This window comes from Melanerpes formicivorus, unplaced genomic scaffold, assembly GCF_026170545.1.
Source record: "Melanerpes formicivorus ecotype bairdi unplaced genomic scaffold, bMelFor1.0.p_v2 SCAF_36, whole genome shotgun sequence".
In the NCBI taxonomy this organism is placed as follows: Eukaryota; Metazoa; Chordata; class Aves; order Piciformes; family Picidae; genus Melanerpes; species Melanerpes formicivorus.
The window spans coordinates 3,738,431-3,759,620 of NW_027142388.1; the positions used below are offsets into that span (position 1 = coordinate 3,738,431).

At 43.6% G+C, this 21,190-nt stretch overlaps 1 protein-coding gene across 17 annotated transcripts in view; it reads right to left on the reverse strand.

The window, feature by feature from the left end:
* FBRSL1 (fibrosin like 1) overlaps positions 1-21,190 on the reverse strand; it is a 563,615-nt gene that overhangs the window by 177,403 nt on the left and 365,022 nt on the right. For all 17 annotated transcript variants that reach the window (XM_068157346.1, XM_068157360.1, XM_068157355.1 and 14 more), the window contains one exon: positions 5,157-5,186. In XM_068157346.1, the coding sequence (XP_068013447.1) occupies positions 5,157-5,186 (30 nt within the window). The remainder of the gene's footprint in view (positions 1-5,156; positions 5,187-21,190) is intronic.

Genomic DNA, 21,190 nt, shown 5'->3' on the forward strand with positions numbered 1-21,190 from the left:
GCCCAGGCTCCTGTAAGCAGGAGCATACTACAGTAAGAGGTCCACTTAAATACTGTCTGAAACCCCAGCTGGGAAGTAACCGGCAAATGGAGACTCCTTGTTATTAGTGACAGCTGAAAGGTGTTCTAGATTGAAGTGCAATGCTAACAAAAGTGCACATGAAAGCCCTCAGTTCAAGTCTATGTTTCACCTCTCCCTTCTGCTGCAACCAGTAAGAATTGAGACTGCTGGAAAAGCACCAAGTTTCATTTCTCAGAGAAAAGGACAATCTAATGATGGACAAAAACAATTTGGAGACCTTGGCCTGGGTAGGCTTCAAATATGGCAAATAACACACTAGCTGAAGAGGGAACTAAACTTCCATCCTTGTGCAAACAACAGAGTTTTCAGATAAAATCCAGTTTTTGCATTGCTAGATAAACATGTGAGGAACAGGGGGGAAGAAGCTTTCAGCAGCAGTGTCCTTGCACCAAGGCAAAAGCTGCCACAAGATCCCTTTTCTAGTTCACGGCTTTGCTCCCTTCACAGCTTCCCACTTCTCAAACTGCAACCTATCATTCTTCATGTTTGGACTCTTCTTCTCAACAGGGACACTCAGAAACTCTCATCTCTCCCTGGTCTGACTTGATCATTCCCTTGATCAACTTTCAAAAAAACACGTCCTTACAACTTCCCACCGTGCCTTTTGCTGCAGAGAATAGCTTCTCATTCATGGCCACAAAGATACCAGATTTGCCCTCTCAAATGCTTCCTAAAACCTGCCCTTTAATACCTATAAACCCAAAGCTGGACAGCAATGAGGCTGCTGACATACAGAAACAGTGCTGCTGGCAACAGTAATCCCCACTACTCTGAGTCCCTTCATTCGTCAACCTTAAACCATGAGCAGCCCTACATCTACACAGCATGTAGCAGGATGGGAACCCAGCCCTTGGAGCAGCGACCACAGCACTACTGTGCTGCCCTTCCTCCATGTATCAAGTGCTATATCTCACCTGCTTGTGCACTGCTGCATGCTTCCAGGCACTTACTGGGACTCAGAAATTAGCAAAGACAGCATGGCAGGGCTTAATTCCCATCACTGCAAGCAAGGCCTAATAAACTCACTTGTTGCAGAAAGTAGTGTGGAAACGCTGTTTTGGAAACCTGACATCAAAACTTTTTGCTTCCACCTTGGCTGTAGCTTAATCTGTCTCAGAGATTGCTTGGTATAGCTAAAACACAAACTACAGAACAAATCTATGGTAAATACTGATGCAGCTTAGAAATACAGTGCAAATTTTTTTTCCACATCTTGCTTAGCACCACAGCAAATGAAGGAATGGCTGATATCTAACCCCTGATTTGGAGAGCTCACTTACACTGTGGGACCATGTAATTAAACTGACAACCCACAATTTTGCACACAGCAGACACAAGTCCAAGACTGAAAGAACAGGAACACTGAATTACTTTAAAAGAAAGAAACAGGCTCTTTTTTAATGCAATCTTGAACACTGTTATTAAAAAAATGAGAGCAACATTTTGGAGTAACGAGCAGAGATTACTCATTCCCTTGTTTTACACAAGTTGACTTTTGGCTTTCTGCAGAACACCATTTAACAGAGCACATTACCAAGCTGCTAGCCACTTTTCACAGTGATGCTAAAGCAGGTAAGAGACAATAAGTGGAACTGTTGATGGTTTATATTACTCTATTATGTTAATGTTCACTAAAGTATGCCATAAGCTCTCTCATTACATGTGTATAAACCAATTCTCTGTGGTGTTATTCCTGTGTTAAATGCTATAACTACATAAATCTTGAATTAATGGAGACTTTATAGTTCCTGAAAATGAAGGGTAATTGCTATCTGTTAATGCTGTTGTTGCTATTAAAGGAAGTATATATTTTCAGTAACAATGTTTATGGACCATGAGCCTCACATCGCAGCTCTTGCACAGTGCAGAGACAGCGTAATGTGATTATCAGCACAACTCCCTTTTCTCTCCCTTCTCCCTTACAAAAACCTCAGTAGCATTGCCACGGCTCCAACAAAGCATCCTGCAATTCTCCTAATAGATGCAGAGTCCAAACCAATGTCCTTCAACAAATATACAGTGAAAGAAAGAGGATTTGTGTTTCCATCTCTGGGAACACAGGATTTGCTGAGTTTCTGGCTCAGTTAAATGGCTGGACAGCTCACTTTATTAGTTTGGGTATCTCAAACAGCTCTTCATGGAGCATGTGGTGACAGAATGATAGGTGTGAGAAAGTATCATCCCGCTTACTTCCTTTGAGATTACAGCAGTGATGCAGAAGTGAAAGGCTACACTTGGCCAGAGACAGTCCTCAGAAAGTAGATGGGATGGACAAATCCCCAACCTTGAGCTCCTCTTCCCTGATTATTAAAATCGGCAGCGTACTGTTTGGAAACACTCTCACAATCTGCTCTGAAACTCTACCTTGCACTGCAGTGATGGCTCCTCCATTCTGATATACTAAACATGTGACTCTCTATGCTCAGTTACTTTTCTCCCCTGGAGTCCTGCACAACACTGCACAAGGGAAAAACCCAAACCATCAGGAGTGTGCCAGTATCTTTAAATGCAGGGAAGGCAAAACTTTGCTTTTTCTTTAAGGTATGGACCGTAGAGTTTTAAAACATTAAGAGCTGCATAGTCCATATACCTATGAACTAAATAAATAGTGGGTAAGTAGTAGCATGGTACAGAAAGGGAAGTAGGAGGTGGCTAGTTTTGCTTCTAGCTCTATTACTGACTCAGTTTGTACTAGTACATGAGCTATTTTTCAGGGGTTTGCTTTCCTCCTGAGTTATATACAGACAAGAGTGATCCGCTGTTTATGACTAACAAAAAAGTGTTATGCAAATCAAAAGTACATTAGTAATTCCTGCCCTGCCCTTCATTAGTGCCAGTGTGCGTAGGTGTACGTAGAGAAAGCTGCTTCTTGCTGACCGAGCAGGAAAGCAGGATTGTTCTCTACTGCTGACCCGTCATGGAACTTGGGAAGCCTGATGCTGAGCACTCCATCTGGCTGCAGTAGCCAGAGAGCATTATAGGAAGACACATTTTGCCAACACATGGAAGGGGATAAAAACGCTCTTCAGTGTAATCCCTCAGAACACTCATGCCAATATTTTTATAGGTACTTGTTGCATCAGCCAGGTTAAGTTTTAGACAAACACTGAATGTGTTTCCAGGGCACTATAATATGTCAGGTATCAATAGAGAAAGCCAGGCTGCCCTTGTGTTGCCCAACTGGAAAGCAACGTTGCATTTACATTATGCCCATGAGAGGCTTGAAGCCTCTTCACTTCAACCTTGCTGAGCTTACATGCATGTGCACACATCTTTGCTGCTTAATTCCAGAGACCCATTTAATAGAGCCAATGTCATGTCTCATGTGTCTACAGATAAGGTAAGAGACAGAAAGATGATGATCTTGTGCTGCTCTCCTTATGAAGAAAATAAATGTTATTATTAAGGTGGAGTCACCTTAAGGAGAACATATCTGGAAAATATGTGAGCCTAGAAGGTCAAATTACATAAGATACATAAAGAAATGCCACATTAATGGTAAGGAACACTGTAATAGCCTTTCATTTGATGTAAAGGACAGTAAGTTACCAGCCAAACACAGTGCAGCTTCCTCTGAAGGTAACCTCAGATCCCACATTCTGAAAGCTAATCAATGTTGTTCAGATTTCAATTTCTTCTCTACAAGGTGAAGTCAAACCTAATCTAACAAACGTCAGTCTCAGATGCAATGCCGCTAGCTGGGTCTACCAGTGTAATTTAGATAATCATTAATAGCATAGCTGTATAATAAAACTACATGTCACTTACAACTTCATCTCAGCTTTGACTGGCAGATCTTTAAACAGTTTTCTAAGTGATTGCTTTTACTTTCTTTGATTGGGCAGTCTAAGAAATGTTTTAACCCCGTGGTATCTAAGCTTTTAGGGAATAATTTTTCACCCTCACCACCCTGGCCATCAGCCCTTCTGCTGTGTAGGCTTGTAAGAAGCAGAACTTGGCAGGGGTGGTAGAGGTTTCAGGAAGTGATTTTACACATATATACACAAATAAAATGAAACCAAAATAAAAATAAACAAACCAAAATAATAAAATAATCATTACAAAGCTGTACAGTATCCTTCATTCAACATATGCAATTTGAATGCCTCTCTTCAATCAAGCCTTCATCTCAGAACACTGCTTTTCCTATACCCCACGGATTTGTGGTATTTGATGAGAGATTTAAAAGAAGTTGTTGAAGAAACCTTAGTGCTTCCCCAGTTCTAGCATTATTTAAAAAACAAGACTTAACCAGAAGAAGCTTTTAGTGTAGTCTCTTGAACTCACGGTAACCTCCGATACACGGCTGCAGCCAAGCGTGCTGCCAAGGAGACAGGGCTATCTGAAGTCAGCCTTTACTTTTGTAATGCTGATCCAGTAGAAACCTCCGTGCCACAGTTTCTCATGAATGAATGCAAGAGACTGGACAGCCAAAATACAATAAAAGTTTGATGAAGATCTAACCTGAGACTGCCAAGCTGGATTTGCCAGAAAAAAAACCAGTCAGCAAGGGATACTCAAGTCTTGCTTAAAAGCATGGTGCAGTTGTCGCTATGTAGTGGACTTCCCTGTTTTCCTTGCAAAGGTGACACAAGAAATCCCTATACAAACCCACACAGCTACAACCTTTCAACCGGCAACCTCTGTATCCAAAAGAAGGTCAGAAAAATCATTGCTTTGTGACAAATATATACACAACATGACAAAACACTCCTTGACAGTTTCCACACTGCCTTTGAGAGTAGGTACCAGTTGTCCCATCTTCTAAACTGATTACAAAATTGACATGTTTAAAGGTTACTACGCACCACTAACAGTGTGACTTGGGTCTCACCAAATGCTCACATAAAGACTACTATGTTAATGGGAGTTTCTTTTCTGCAAACAAACCCCAGTCATGATCAGAGTACCTGATCCAATGTTTGTTGTGGGTTTTTTTCCCACTCAATTATAGGTATTTTAAAATTTGACAAGAAGACTGGAGGAAAAATGCTATTTTCAAATTCATTCTTATTGTGACTCTGAGGGAATTTCCAAGCTAGTAAAGCACATGAAAGAAGAAAATTCAGTCTTACCTTATCGTCAATATCACTCTCGCTGTCACACTGTGGATTAGAGAGAGAAAAAGAGAGTTTGAAAAACACCTTTATGTATAGGGATCTTTTGCATCATCCTCTTAAATCTTTAGGATAGCTGTTTATGATGTTCTCAGTTCAATGAAACACAGTTTTGATGCTTGCAGTAATGCCTTTCAGATTGCCAGCACAAACCAGGCAAAGTCAATTTCTCTCTTCATGCACAAAAATACGTCGCAATCTTACTCGGATGGAGGAGACCAAACTTCAAACCAAGAAGACAATCAGTGATTCATTCTCATAACAACTGTAACACGAACACCACAACAAAAAAGCATGCCTTTTTATCATCCCAAATTGTGGAATATATAGTAACCGTTTTGCATTGCTTCACCTTGATAAGGGCTTTGTCATCTTACAAGGAAACTGTGAAACTGGCAATCAATTTCTAATTTAATGAGTGGTATCAAGAATAGTAATTAAAATACATCATAAATTCTGGTACATTTTTTTTTTTGTTTGAATGAGATCATGATCCCAGGAGGAAGTGTTTATTTAAAAGACTTTTAGAATGTAATCTCTTACAGCCTCTGAAAATGAAACTCACTCTTCTTCACAGCACAAATGATGGAAGACAACACGAGCACTGACTCTCTCAGGATGTGCACATCTTGGACAGACTGTTTACTAAGGCCTGTAGTGATAGGATGAGGGGCAATGGTGTGAAACTAGAGAGGACTAGATTTAGATTGGATGTTAGGAACAAGTTCTTAGCCATGAGGGTAGTGGGACAGGTTGCCAAGGGAGGGAGTTGAGGCCTCATTCCTGGACATATACAAGGTCAGGCTCAACAAGGCTCTGGGCAACCTGATCAAGTGGAGGATGTCCCTGCTGGATGGTTGAACTAGATGATCTTTGGAGCTCCCTTCCAACCCAAACCATTCTATGGCTGGGGCTGAGAAAGATTTACAATTGGATTTCTGTAACTGGCAGCACCCTATTGAGCTCACTGGTTCAGCAAGAGGGGACTCTGCAAGCCAGCAATGAGAGGCTACAAATGTGAAAATGGCCCATGAGAATTCTCATGTTTTGGTGCCATTAATGTAAAAGAAGAACTAGATCTGTTTGGTTATTTTGCACAGCTCCTGCTCCTCACAGAGTACAGGGAGGGATCTTTCTTGTCCCATCCTTTTATCCCACAGTTACAAAGCAGAAATTACAGCTGTTATATTCTTGGTTTTCTGCAAGGTTTTGAGAGATAATTTAATTTCTTTTTCTTCTATAATGCACATGAAATGACTGACTCCAAACACTTCAGGAACTTTTTACTCTGAATTCTCTGAGACACACTGAGCATGGAAAGAATCATGACAGAGTGGAGAGGTCTCCCATGGTGATTCTGCAGTGAAGACTGCTCAGCTTCCCAACTGACTCCTTATTTCCATTTGACTGCAATGGAAATGCTTAGATTAAGGAACCTATGTTTCTATAGTCCTGACTAAGCAGAACTCTTTTCTTTCTTTCTTTTTTTTCCTTCCAAAATGATACCATTTTACACTGCCCCACCTGACCCATAGCACATTTTTCATAGAGAGAATCCATCTGTTTAGATGGACATGCACAAGTCTATTTGTATCTGTAACCACTCCGGACAAAAAAGAACCTGAAGCAAAAGTGGAAGAAATCACAGGAAGGCAGGATGATGCTCTCTGCAGGGGCCAGGGAGCAGTGGGTGGGCAAGTACTACAGGAATAACCAGTGTTAATGCCAGTGGACTGCATTAAGCCCTAGCCAATTACTTTGTGTGTGGAAGGCAAGAACATCAGATAGCCATGTCTTTAGCAGACACCTTTACATAAGCTGTTTGTGATTCTGGGGGGGAATTCTAATCCATCACACAGTTTTATAGAAATTATAATAGGAAAAGCCAGTTTCTGTTTTTTTTCAGAAACCAGATATTCACATCAAAAGTAGAATCACTCCTGATAAATCAACATCATCAGCCATTTGCTGATTCTTCCAAACCCATGCCACGTAACCATGAGTGATTAGAAGTCTCTGCTGTGGGCTTGGAATAGGACTAATTGTCCATCACCCAGACGTGCTGAAACAGGTTTGCTGGGCAAAGGCTGCCCTAGTACCTGCTGCATTTGTACTTGCTCAAGACAGTGCTAATTCATGCTGACAAAGCAACACATTCATCAAAAACAAGGTAGGGGGTGGAGGGAAGAGGCAGTCACAGCAGTACACTTATTATTTACACGCTCCTGAGAAACGCTGCCTGACTCAAGAGAAGCCTTTCACCTCCACCCGGGGGGCTCAGATCAAGTCAGAATGCTACAGGGAGTGTGCACTCCCCCAGATTACTGGCATAATTGAATGGGTCATGAAGACCTCATTATTTTACCCTTTAAACCTGGTCTGGGCTAAAGTATCCTAAGTCACCATTTTAATCACAATGCTCATTCAACCTGAGCCCTCCTATTTTAGAGGCAGAATATTCTGATGATGTGATTCAACCAGCACAGTTCAGACTCAAGCACATGACAATGGATTTACACCTATCACAAACATGGCATACAAACCTCTTAGTACACTCAGCCCTGTGGTGTTTGAAATTGCAGGCTTAGGCAACAACACCAGAAATTTTTAATTATCCCAGGGACTTAAAAGAATGACACAATGAAGTACTGAGAACAACAACATCATCAACAATAATATCAAATAAATTAAACTCAGAAAGAGATTGACTAGAAAACATCCATTTAGATGCCTAATTTTGCTTTGTACCAGGCTGCAACTTTGTTTCATGTTGATAAGTGGAAGTTGCAAAATGCCTAATATCCATTTAGATGCCTAATTCTGCTTTGTCCCAGGCTGCAACTTTGTTTCATGTTGATGAGTGGAAGTTGCAAAGTGCCAGCGAACCATCAATTCCACATGCTAAATTTTATAAACAGACATATGAATGAAGCAAACATCTGCTCTCCAAGGATACATTTTCCCCCCATTCAGGATCTGTAAATACTTTATAATTAATTGTTTTTAAAATGGAAAGGACAGCAAAGAATTTTGTTTCATTTTAGCTTACATCTTTCTTACTTTAATCATGACTGCATCGGTCTGGCAACCGAAGAAGCCAGCGAAGCTATGGGTGCAGATCCAGAGGAGAACGCGTCTCCGTGCAGACACGGAGCCCGAAGTGCAGCTATGACTCCAAGACAGCTTTAAAACCTGTATTTCTGACAGCAAGTTGCATAATTTCTTGTTTGCCTTATGAAACAGCTGTCCTCTCCTGCCTCTCCCACCCGCGCAGGACTCAGCCACACAAACCGTTCCCGCATCAATCCCTACTGCGTGGCTTTTTAAACCACCAGAGTACCACATCTCAATCCACATGAGAATGAAGTCCCACACCAGCCCAAAGCTATTGAGCAGTCTACATGCTGAGGGATGGCGGGGGAAGAATTAACACACCCTGATTTAGAAAATTTGGACTTCCTCTTAACATGCAGCATCCTGGAAAATGGAGAGCTGGAGGCTCATGGCTACCAATCCATGGTAATCTCCCACTGACTCTTGAAGAAAATACAGCCAGCTTTTAGTGGAAAAAACCCTCGAGCTTCAGAATTCACTTAAGGTTTTCTTCTTTTCATTTAAGAAACAGGCTCCCACATTCGCATTGAGAAACAGGAACCCACAGGCTGCTGAACATGCAACAGCACCGCAAGAAACAACGACAGCAAAACCAAACCCTCCCGGACAGATCTGTGAAAAACAGAACCACTCTTGACCCCATCCCTTCAGGGGGGTGTTAAAAACCACGATTTCAATGGGTTGGTTCAGTTTCTGTGGTAACAGCCCTCAGTCTCCACAGCCCCACTCTTCTCCAGCCTCCACGTTTCTAACGCCTGCCCCTGCAAAGCCCTGAGTCGACAAAGAGAGAACGAAGCTGGTGTGTTGCCTCGCCAGGATGTTTAAATGAATAATGAAGTCACCAGAGAAACTTTGGTCTGACCCAGAGGATTTTCTGTGCCTCCAAAGACAAGTGGCTCTGGGCCGGTGTGGTGGAGGCTGGCTGGCGGGGCTCCCTCCTGAGCGCCGAGCCGGACAAGGCTCCTCTGCCACCCAGCCTCACCTCCCACGCAGCAGTTGTGGAGGGACAAAAGCCCTTGTCAAAACAAAAAAGTTAAAGAAAATGTGGAGAATGGCAACTGTTGACAGCTACAGGGGCTCATTGAAAGACAAAAGCTTCAATTACCTGGATTTTTCTAAAGGCCCTTAACACTCCTGGTCTATAAGCGAAACTGTAAACAGCTATTGTGCCCGGTTCATAAAGGCCCCTAAAAGGATTATTCACTGGGTTGTGCCAATTGCTTCTCAATTCCACCAAGAATGTTTGCAAAGCCGACCCCTAATTGTGCCGCTTTTTGGAAACGATTTCTTGCAGTGACAGATTCCAGTCAGAAAAAGCCTCCCGAGAGGTAAAGTTAAGCAGAAACAACACACAATGCGGGCAGAATTGGCTCACGGCGCTGTAAAAAGGCCTCACCCCTCCCTGCTTCCGCCCCACAGAGGAGGATGGGCATTTTGCAGACATGGGCCCTGCACCCATGAAGGTCCAGCGCCAACAAGACTGGCAAAGCAGCCATGGGTTCACCAGGACAGGACACAATCTGGCAGCTGCTGCCAAGGGGACGGTACTCCTGAGGAGGTTCAGGCTCTGGAGGAACTCGGGAGTGAAACACTAAGAAAAGCTGGTGCTTACCTATCTCCACCAAAACAACTGCAGCAACTCCACCATCCCCATTCTCCCACGTTACCCTGTTGCACTCAAAACGACCTGAGGAACCACGGACAGAGCTCCCACACGTGCAGACCCTGTGGCTTCCTATTTTTTTTGACAGCTGAAGTGGAAATTCACATTTTAAGCCTCTCCTCCATCATACCTTTCCCACCAGGCAAGGAGTTATGACGCATTCCATCATTTGCTTGTACAAATCATCTCAACAGGAGAAAGATGGACTTGTGACTGCTTTAAAACACAGACAATGGCATATTTGAAGAAGGATCTTCTACTATGGAGATGCATTTGCTACTAGTAGCACAGCTATCGGCACTGAACTGAAAATAAACCTCCAACCCCTCCCCTCATCCCAAACAAGCTAAGGTTGAAATGTAAACATTACCTGTTGTGGTTCACATGACACAAAAGCACACATCAGATCGCTCCACATAACAGCAATGGATACTGCAGAGGTTTGTAGCACTGCAAGTAAAGCTAGATCTATGCTACAAAGGTTTTTTGGTGGATGTAGAATCAGAGATGTAGCTTCATCCCTGGTTCCACCACAGTGTTATGCAATCAGCTCAGCTACAGTGTTTTAGCCATGGAAGATTAGTTTTTTTTCAGTGCAGAAAGGGAGCAGGCCTGGAATCAGCTATCACAGTATCACCAAGGCTGGAAGAGACCTCAAAGATCATCGAGTCCAACCTGTCACCACAGACCTCATGACTAGACCATGGCACCAAGTGCCACGTCCAATCTCCTCTTGAACGCCTCCAGGGATGGTGACTCCACCACCTCCCTGGGCAGCACATTCCAATGATCAATGACTCTCTCAGTGAAGAACTTTCTCCTCACCTCGAGCCTAAACCTCCCCTGGCGCAGCTTGAGACTGTGTCCCCTTGTTCTGGTGCTGGTTGCCTGGGAGAAGAGACCAACCCCTTCCGGGCTACAACCACCCCTCAGGTAGTTGTAGAGAGCAATGAGGTCTCCCCTGAGCCTCCTCTTCTCCAGGCTAAACAATCCCAGCTCCCTCAGCCTCTACCTCATAGGGCTGTGCTTCAGGCCTCTCCCCAGCCTTGTTGCCCTTCTCTGGACATGTTCAAGAGTCTCAATGTCCTTCCTAAACTGAGGGGCCCAGAACTGGACACAGTACTCACGGTGTGGCCTAGCCAATGCAGAGTACAGGGGCACAATGACTTCCCTGCTCCTGATGGCCACACTATTCCTAATGCAGGCCAGGATGCCATTGGCCTTCATGGCCACCTGGGCACACTGCTGGCTCATGTTTAGGCAACTGTCAATCAGCACCCCCAGGTCCCTCTCTGTTTGGCAGCTCTCCAGCCACTCCGACCCCAGCCTGTAGCTCTGCATGAGGTTGCTGTGGCCAATGTGCAGCACCTGGCACTTGGACTTGTTGAATGCCATCCCATTGGACTCTGCCCATCTGTCCAGTCGGTGGAGGTCCCTCTGTACACATTTTTCCAAAACAGAAGCATCCACAGAAGATGTAGGTTCTGTGCTCTGGGACACCTCTTCTGCAGGCACCAGGCCCCTTGTGATCTATATTCAAGTTGTTTGTACTGTCATTCTGGACATTTTCTGCTAAGTTTCAGACCCATAAAAATCATCCTTTGACTCTTCTCTTCAATGTTTTAACTTCCAGGTCATTTGGTTTTAATTCACACAGTCAAAACACAACACTAATAAAAAAAATCAGATGCAAAAACTACCTCATGCCAGGAATGAGAAGCTCCAAGAAACGAAAACAAAACCAACCTAAGTCTTGGAAGACTGCAACAAGATTTGCAACACTTTGGTGTTAAGTCATCAGTTAGGTGCAGAGAAAAGCTCTGTTATCTGAAATAGGGCCACATCCTCCGAGCTTTCAGGAATTGCACAAAAGTCACCTCAGCTTGTTCACTAAAACAAATCATCTCCTCCTCTCCCACCCAAAGCCAGAGGTTTATGACCTAGGTTGTGCCCACACAGCCTCAAGGCCATAGGGCACTGTTGTGCCAGACACTATACAGCAGAGAACTTACAGGTTCCTGCCCAAACAGCTGACAAAAAAAGGCTTGGTTTTGCCTTTGTACACAAACACAGATACCTGCAAATATTATTAAATTACAATTAAGCAGAGGGTGATAGACTTCTAAGCTAGTTGTGTGAAAAAAGAGACCCCAGCCCAGAGGCATCTGCAAGCTAAGCTGTCTATCTGCAAGTAAAATTGTCTGGGAAAGTGTGAGGTTGAGAGAAGAGGAGGCAAAAATATTAAATATAGTCTATAATATTGTAATGCAAGCTGGTGGGGTAGAATGTGTATGTAAAAACAAAGTCGCATAGAATATATGAACCTATGGAGCTTGTGCACCCACGCACACAGTCCCAGAGGATGACCATGTTACTGATATCTTATTGTTTCCAACCACACTTAGGTACTTAATTTTCTTTTAATAGCAAGGCTCAGGGAAGCATTAAGCTCAAATCCCAGTTTGTTAATGTTTCTTCTGAAGGAAGAGGTAAACTCAAGCCTTTATTAAGAGCCCTTCCCCTCTCCCCTCTCTGCACTAACTTCCCGGGAGCAGCTCGCAGCAGCGGCGCGTACGGACGCGCGCTTGTGCGTGCAGGGGGAGGGTGTTGTTTCCTATTAAGTCTGGCATCGGATTCATGTCTGCAGGGGCTTGCTTAAGATGATAGGAAGAGAGAGTTTTATCATGAGCCAGACTGACAGAAAAGCCTGCTAATGGGACTTGAGGCATACACAGGAAAGAAAGTGCCAAAACATTAAGCTACCGCCAAGTGTCAGAGGGCCACTGATTTATTGCAGCAATTTTGCCACTGTGTCCTTTATAAGGTCCCACAAGTCCTTCCTCCTGGCAAGAAGCTGTGAGCTGCTGCAGCTCGGGGAGAAGTTTAGATCCAGAGCACCGAAAGTGTCCAAGCGAAAGGCGGGGGCCAGGGGGAGGACGGAAATCGAATGTTGACTTGAACTTGCCCCAGGCAGCAGAGTCCTCTTAGCTCCACTGCCTCCCTGACAGTTTGATGAAATGAGTCAGGGCCTCCCTATGGCTAGACCAGCTCAGGCTTCCAAGTGCCGGGGTAGAGCTGTAAGAAACAGATTGAGCCTCAGGGCAGCATTTTTTTTCCTTTTTTTTTTCCTTCCCTATTTTTTTTTTCCCTTTTTCTCCTCAGCATTTGGCTGGGGAAAGGGGGAGGTTATGAGCACTACAGATGTATAGGCTGAGCCTTTGTCTGTAGAGGGGGAGGGTGAGGAGGAGAGAGAACAGCAAGAGAGTATTAGCTATGGCAGCCGAGAATAGCCCTGAGCACTAGAACTAATTTTGAGGGGCAGTGATGCATTGTAGGGACTATGTGCTGTTTGGTCTGAGGGGGCCCCTGTTGTGAAGCAGCAATCAAGAGGACATTTTGTTAAGTGACCAACAGCTGTCATCTGCAAGCCCAGAGTAGGGAAGAAGGCAGCAAGGGGGAGGGAAGAAAAAAAAAAAGAAGAAAAAAAAAAAAAAGAGCATTTGTCCCTTGGAGGCAGAGCACATTAATCCACCAATCTGCGACGGCTTTAACTCTAAAAGTGCTCGGTGCCTCTGAAGAGCTGAACTCCACTCCATCAGCCACCCGGAGAGGTGGGTACCTCTCACCTTGCTTCAGCCTGCCAGACACAGGGAGCTTCCCTACCTCTGCGGGTCGAGGAACCGACGCTAAAAATACTGTTTAAATCTCTTTTCATTCCATAAAATTGAGTTGATCTGCTGCAGCTTAGGGTCAATCCCTCAAGGACTGTTTCTTGCCCCCCTTCCCTTTTCCTTAGCACTCATAAATTAATCAGGAAGACCCTGACTAAGTCATTTCATGCTGTACAACATAAAAGAAAGTCCCCTGATGATCCATGCAAGGATCTATTAAAAGCGGGAGGAGGGAGGGTATAAGGGTTAGGAAAGAGGGAGAAAAGGGAGAGGGAGAAGGAAAAAAAAAAATCTCAACCTTTTTGATATTTTAGGATAAAAGCTGGAGGACTTTGTTACAAATTCTAGCCAACATCAAAACACCTTAAATAATTCAAAGAACATGTTAAAGGGAAGAAACTGAATGTTGCTCTGATGTTCGGTTGATGCAACGCAGAATATTACCCAAAACAGCACAGCCTGTTAAGGGAGACAGCAGCCTTGAGCATTTCAGTTCTTTAGAAAAATGTCAGAACCTGTAAAAATCACAATTTCCAGCAACTCCCCCCCCCCCCCCTTTTTTTTTCTTTTCCTTCCATGATACAAACTCAGCGAGACTGAAATGTAGTTTTCTGACAAGCTGTTAACAAGACAACTTTAGAAATCTGTCTGGAGCTCTCAGGGAGATGGGCTGCCATTTCACTGCTTCGAAGAAGTTCATGACATGACAAGCAAAAATCAGGGAACAGAGACCTAAAAACCACGGTGTAATTTTCATTTGCTTCTGTCGTGAAAGAATTCAAGCAGAAATATTAGAAGGCTGCACAACTAAAAAAGCCAGCAACTGGAAAATCATCGCTGTGGTTTGACAAGCACATCTTTTCCACTGGAAATGGTTTCTTTATTATTACACTTATATACAGGAAAGCACTTTTGGACAAAAAAAAAAAAGGAATAATCACAAATTATTCCTCGAGATCCACAAAGTAAGATCTGCAGCTGCCAGCTGTCAAGCCAAGGCTAAAACCGACCCAGGTCATGAGAGTGACCAACCCATCCTGAAAATGCTGCTAGGGCCACCAGATTTCTCTTGGTTTTCTGTATCCCTGCCCTCCTCTCCCAGCAGATCAGGTGGAAACATCTTTCCATAATGCAGTCTTTTACTGGAGCTTACAGAGATGAATGTTGCTACACAAGCATTTAGTAAAGACATGTTCATGAAAAACAGAAAAGTCAGGATCCAATGCCGTCTACACAGCAATGTCTGTATCACATGTCAAGAGAGGCTTTCTGGATGGTTTACCATCTTACACCTCCTACCTTCAACCTTATCCTGTACCAGTATAATGCTTTTCCATAATTTTTGGATGATTTAATGATGTCTTTTGCAGAATCAATCTGTTGTACTCCATGGTTAGGAAAAGGCAGATTGCTAGATCAATTGATCAATGCATGCATGCATATAGCTCTCACACCACATAATGGATCTGTTTTGATATGTAATCATGGAATCATAGAATGGTTTGGGTTGGAAGGGACTTCCAAAGGTCATCTAGTTCAAAACCCCTGCAGTCAGCAGGGGCATCCTCCACTAGATCAGGTTGCTCAGAGTCTTGTCAAGCCTCACCTTGAATACCTCCAGGCATGGGGCCTCAACTCCCTCCCTAGGCAACCTTTTGCAGTGTTCCACTAACCTCACAGTGAAGAACTTGTTCCTAGCATTTAATCTAAATCTGCTCTTCTCTCATTTCAAACCACTGTCCCTTGTCCTATCACTCTAGGCCCTTGGAAACAGTCCCTCTCCAGGCTTCTTAGAGCCTTCAGGTACTAGAAGGCTGATACTAGGTGTCCCTGGAGCAGTCTTCTCCAGGCTCCCTCAGCCTGTCCCCATAGCAGAGGTGCTTCAACCCCCTGATCATTTTTGTCACTCTCTTCTGGACTCCCTCCATCAGGTCCACGTCCTTTCTGTGTGGAGGGCTCCAGAGCTGCATGCAGTACTCCATGTGTGGTCTGTTTGGACTCATTCTAAGTATTTAATGGTAGGTTGATGTAGCTGCTTTGAAATCAGTTCACTGATTGTGATTGCCTGAGCTTAATCCAGCCTTGCAGAATGTTGGTATCCCTGGGATGGGTGTTTTGGGAAACTCAAGGACAGCCAGCTGCATATAGATGATCTTATGCTTGCTGTCAGCCTGTATTTGCCAAGAGAGACATTGGCCAGTGCAGAAGGTTGCTTTGACTTGTAATGCCTATGATTATTCCTAAAGGTTATGTGAATTATGAGCCAAATCTAGCCCAGATTTGCAAGGACTAACAATGATCTGTAGCTTGCTCACCTCTTTCCTATTTCAGCTCATTTCCACATGGCTCTGGTGGTGCCATGCTCGGGTAATTGAAAGGACAGTGCACGTAAAATTGAATGGCTGACACTGCGTTTCACCAATTTACACAACGAAGGAGACTGGTAAGAAAAGAGTTTGCTTCTCTTCTGAAGTGCTCACAAGTCCTTTTCATTCTCCCCTTGCTTGGACATTGTGTCACCTGTCACTCATTTTCTTTTCATTAGACAGACACTCTTAGAGACATTCCAGCTTCAGGGCTCTGTATGGGTTTTCACTAAGAAACCAGAGAACATCCATTGCTGTCTTATTCTACAGTTTTAAGCTATGATTACATTCATTTGCTTGCAAGAGACATCTTGCCTTGCTGCCTCCCCTTTACTGAGCTTCCTGTCTTGGTGTTATCCAGAACCCCATGCCCCAGCTGCTTTGGTTCCTCACACTCTCCAGGGAGAAGAGATCCAGAGAGGATTTGCAGCGACTCACTGCACAGAGCAGCTCTAATTTTGTTTAATGTAAGGATGACTGGACAGGATGTGGCCAACAGAAGAAAACTGGCTTACAGCCATTATTTACATCAATGAGAGGCTGCTGCAGTTTGGGGGGTGTGTGTGTGTTTATAGCTTTCTTTAAAATTAAGGAGGAGTTTAGGACTTAATAAGAATACAGCCAAAAGCCACTTTAACCATAATGATCTGTCTAGTAATTCCCCATTTACTATAAAGATCAGTTTTTTTTCCTTCTGTTTGGATTGCAGACCTAGTCTATTACTACGCCATATCCATGTCATTATGGAGTCACCCAAAAGTACTCAGCCACTCCAAAATAACAGGATTTGTTAAAGTACTCCTGCTCTAATGGAAAGCTTTTAGTTATTCTCAGCTCTGTGACTGTGGAATGTGACTCTGTTTGGAAGTTTCATTTACATATTTATTTAGTGGAGAACATGCATGGCTGTCTTCCCTCGATGCAGAGCCATAATCAGTTGCAGGATGCTGTTAGAGGGGATTTCAGCATGCAGCTCAGGAGGAAAACCATTTCTTAATACCTTAGTATTTTGCTTAATAACAGTCACCTTCCAGAATGAAGGTGATGGATTTCTGCTTATGAAACTTGCTGTGGTTTGTTCCAGCTGATTTGCATGCATATTTATGTGATTTCATTTATACAGTTCATTATTTTATATATATATATATATATATATATACACACACACACACACTTTTTATCAGGCTGCAAACTTCCTTCTTCCTTATTCCTACCTGTAAGTCCAAGTAGGGCAGTGACATACCACACTACATATCCTAGATAAAATTGCTTAATATTTGTTATTTGAGGTGAAACTGTAAAGGCTCCTCACTACCTCTGGACACCTGCCCCTCTCCTCCAACCCCTCTAGATACTCATCTGTTCTTGTCAGCTCCCAAAATGTCAATGATTGATGTAAATGTAATGATTTACAAGATGGAGCCTCCTACATCACTGTCCTGCTTTCAGGCTGCAAAAGGGGTTTGACCAGCACTGACCTCAAAGATCAAGACAAGGACTGGTAGCACATGTTGAAAGAGAGGAATGCAAGTAGCCTTAGCTAAACTGTCCTGAAACTTTCTGAACAGGCTTGAGGATGTTTACTTTTTGTGTGGTCACTACAGCCCGTTTTATTTTTCACCAGGGCTGATGTGGGAATGCTCAGTTGCGTGGACAGACGTCACTTACGAATAAAAGCTCCAACAAATCCAAGTCTTTCGTCAGTAGTGACAGTCCCCTATAAGGCTAATCCAGACTGGGGTGATTAGAGAATAAAAGACACAGGAAATGCCTCAACAGGAGGGAAAATGAGAGGAAAAGCACAGAAGACTGAAGAGTAAGAATAGAAAAAACAACTTAGTGCACCGTGGGCCAATAATGAGATGAGACTACAAACACTGTCTGTTTGGGAATGAACTCTATCACCCTTAATCAGTAACCACTATTATTAGCAGAACGGTAAACTGATAATAATTAGATGGAAAAAACAATTACCTGTTTGTCACAGGCTGAGACTACATTGAATTACAGAAACTTTTCTTTTTCCAATATGGAAATGATGAACAAAGTTCATTATGCTTAGTAGGAACAAAACTAAATGTGAAATCTGTTTGAAAAGCTGGAAAATACCTTGGCCACAATGTTTTACCTCCTCTTAGTTTGTGTCTCTGATGCTATAGGGCAGACAGATCTTTGTGACCCAAAGCGAGGTGCATCCCAGGCAGCAGTTCTTTGTTCACTTGTGATGTTTGCTGTATCAGTTGGGATACACCAACCAGCTCACCTGTGGTTTGGAGCCACAGGTAGCAATAAAACTCAGTAACACTCTTCTCACTCTGTGTCACTACTGCACATGTAACAACAACATGGGTTGGACATGACAATCTCGAAGGTGTCTTCCAACCTGGTGTATTCTATTCTATTCTAACAGGGGTTTTCAAGGACTGCAGAGTAATTAGGTGTCTTTAATGTCAAGGATGTTGACTTGCCAGAGCGTGTCCAGAGAAGGGCAACAAAGTTGGTGAGGGGCTTGGAACACAAGCCCTATGAGGAGAGACTGAGGGAGCTGGGGTTGCTTAGCCTGGAGAAGAGGAGACTCAGGGGTGACCTTATTGCTCTCTACAACTACCTTAAGGGGGGTTGTAGACAGGCAGAGGTTGGTCTCTTCTCCCAGGCAACCAGCACCAGAACAAGAGGACACAGTCTCAGGCTGTACCAGGCGAGGTTTAGGCTGAAGGTTAGGAGGAAGTTTTACACAGAGAGAGTGATTGCCCATTGGAATGGGCTGCCTGAGGAGGTGGTGGAGTCACCATCACTGGAGGTGTTCAGGAGGAGACTTGATAGGGTGCTTGGTTGCATGGTTTAGTTGATTAGGTGGTGTTGGATGATAGGTTGGACACGATGACCTTGAAGGTCTCTTCCACCTGGTCTGGTCTATTCTATTCTATTCTATTCTATTCTATTCTATTCTATTCTATTCTATTCTATTCTATTCTATTCTATTCTATTCTATTCTATTCTATTCTATTCTATTCTATTCTATTCTATATATGCTTTGAGGCTTTCTTATGGAGCTGGAATATGGATAGGTTCTCAGCATTTATGCAAAGTACTTGCACAGATAACTCAATGCTCAAAAACTTCTGGCCAGCTCTCAGCAGCATGGGACGAGAATGCCAGGGTCTTGTGCTAATCAATGTACATTACAAACTACAGTCTTTTAAATTCACATCTAACACTTCTGTTTATGAAGCAGAAATTGCACTCAACCCAAACCACTCTGTTAGCTCAGCTGGCTAATGAAAAATTGCCACAATTACAAAAACCAAATCTTTGTTTTCAATTTTCAGTAAGCTTTAAAAGAACAGGCTGCTTTTGAAAGCATGATAGATATTTTTCCCTAAAAAAGGAAAGAAAGAAATCCTTCCTAGCAACTGCAATTATGATACTTTCATGTCAAATGAATTATATTACTGAAAATAAATCTTTCTAAGATGCACAAGAGGGTTATCTGGCTCCAGTCAGACTTATGCATTACTGGTTTTATATGTTGTACTCTACTTGATTAATATAGGTAATCAAATTATATTGCCTTCCACTGTGCTCTCAAATTCAAGGCTATAATGTTTTCAATGACAAAGTTCATAGAGTTGTATAAAAATGTACCTCATGCTGTACCAGCCCTTTATTGCTGTAGTAAAACACCATTTTCAATTTAGTAATAAGTGATATAAAACAGAGTGTCTTGATTGGCAGGGTCGTATTCATTATGCAGTGCCCTAAGACACAGCAGAGTTCAGAATGGAAATTTAAGGACAGAATCTACCACAACCTCAGGTTCTGATATTTCAGGGAATAAAATTATTCCTTTTTCATGAGTTGTCCAAAGAAAGGACAAGGAATTTGACAGAAACACACACATATAGATGGATAGAAGGGAGAAAGGGGCAGAAAGAGACTCATCACAGAACACTAGTACTCCATCAAGGTTTTCCTGCACTGGAGGCAATCCTATACTAGTTCTTCCTACCTGGGAGAGGAAATGAAAAAGAAAATAACAGGGAAAAAAGGAGGAAGCATGACAGTCTGGATAGCAGCAAATACTGGAGAGCTCTTTCTGGCTCTGCCACTGTTCTGACTTGTGGCCAGAAGGAAAATTTCAGGGCTTTGCAATTTGAAGTGCTTAATGAAGTTGTGTTATCAAATGCTCTTCACCTTATGAACATCAGCATCCCCTAAAGACCTGCAAGTCAGGCTGTCAAAATTAGTGATGTCTCAAGTTTGCAGCTACCTTTGAATATCTAAATTCTAAGCCTTCCTTTATTGCTCCTTCTTTCTATGAACCCGGAGTGATGTCTATCCCTCCATAAACCATCAGAACAACCAATATACGAGTTCCAGAGAGGGCAAAGTATTCTGGTGAGCCTTTCATCACTGTGTCTGGACAGATGGGCAGAGTCCAATGGGATGGCATTTAACAAGTCCAAGTGCCGAGTGCTGCACTTTGGCTACGGCAATCCCATGCAGAGCTACAGGCTGGGGTTGGAGTGGCTGGAGAGCTGCCAAACAGAGAGGGACCTGGGGGTGCAGATCGACAGCTGCCTGAATATGAGCCAGCAGTGTGCCCAGGTGGCCAGGAGGGCCAATGGCATCCTGGCCTGCATTAGGAATAGTGCGGCCAGCAGGAGCAGGGAGGTCATTGTGCCCCTGTACTCTGCATTGGTTAGGCCACACCTTGAGTACTGTGTCCAGTTCTCGGCCCCTCAGTTTAAGAAGGACATCGAGACACTTGAACGTGTCCAGAGAAGGGCAACAAGGCTGGGGAGAGGCCTTGAACACAAGCCCTGTGAGGAGAGGCTGAGGGAGCTGGGATTGTTTAGCCTGGAGAAGAGGAGGCTCAGGGGTGACCTCATTGCCCTCTACAACTACCTGAGCGGTGGTTGTGGCCGGGAAGGGGTTGGTCTCTTCTCCCAGGCAACCAGCACCAGAACAAGGGGATACAGTCTCAAGCTGCACCAGGGGAGGTTTAGGCTTGAGGTGAGGAGGAAGTTCTTCATCGAGCGAGTCATTCGTCATTGGAACGGGTTGCCCAGGGAGGTGGTTGAGTCCCTGGAGGTGTTGAAGAGGGGACTGGACGTGGCACTTGGTGCCATGGTCTAGTCATGGGGTCTGTGGTGATAGGTTGGACTCGATGATCCT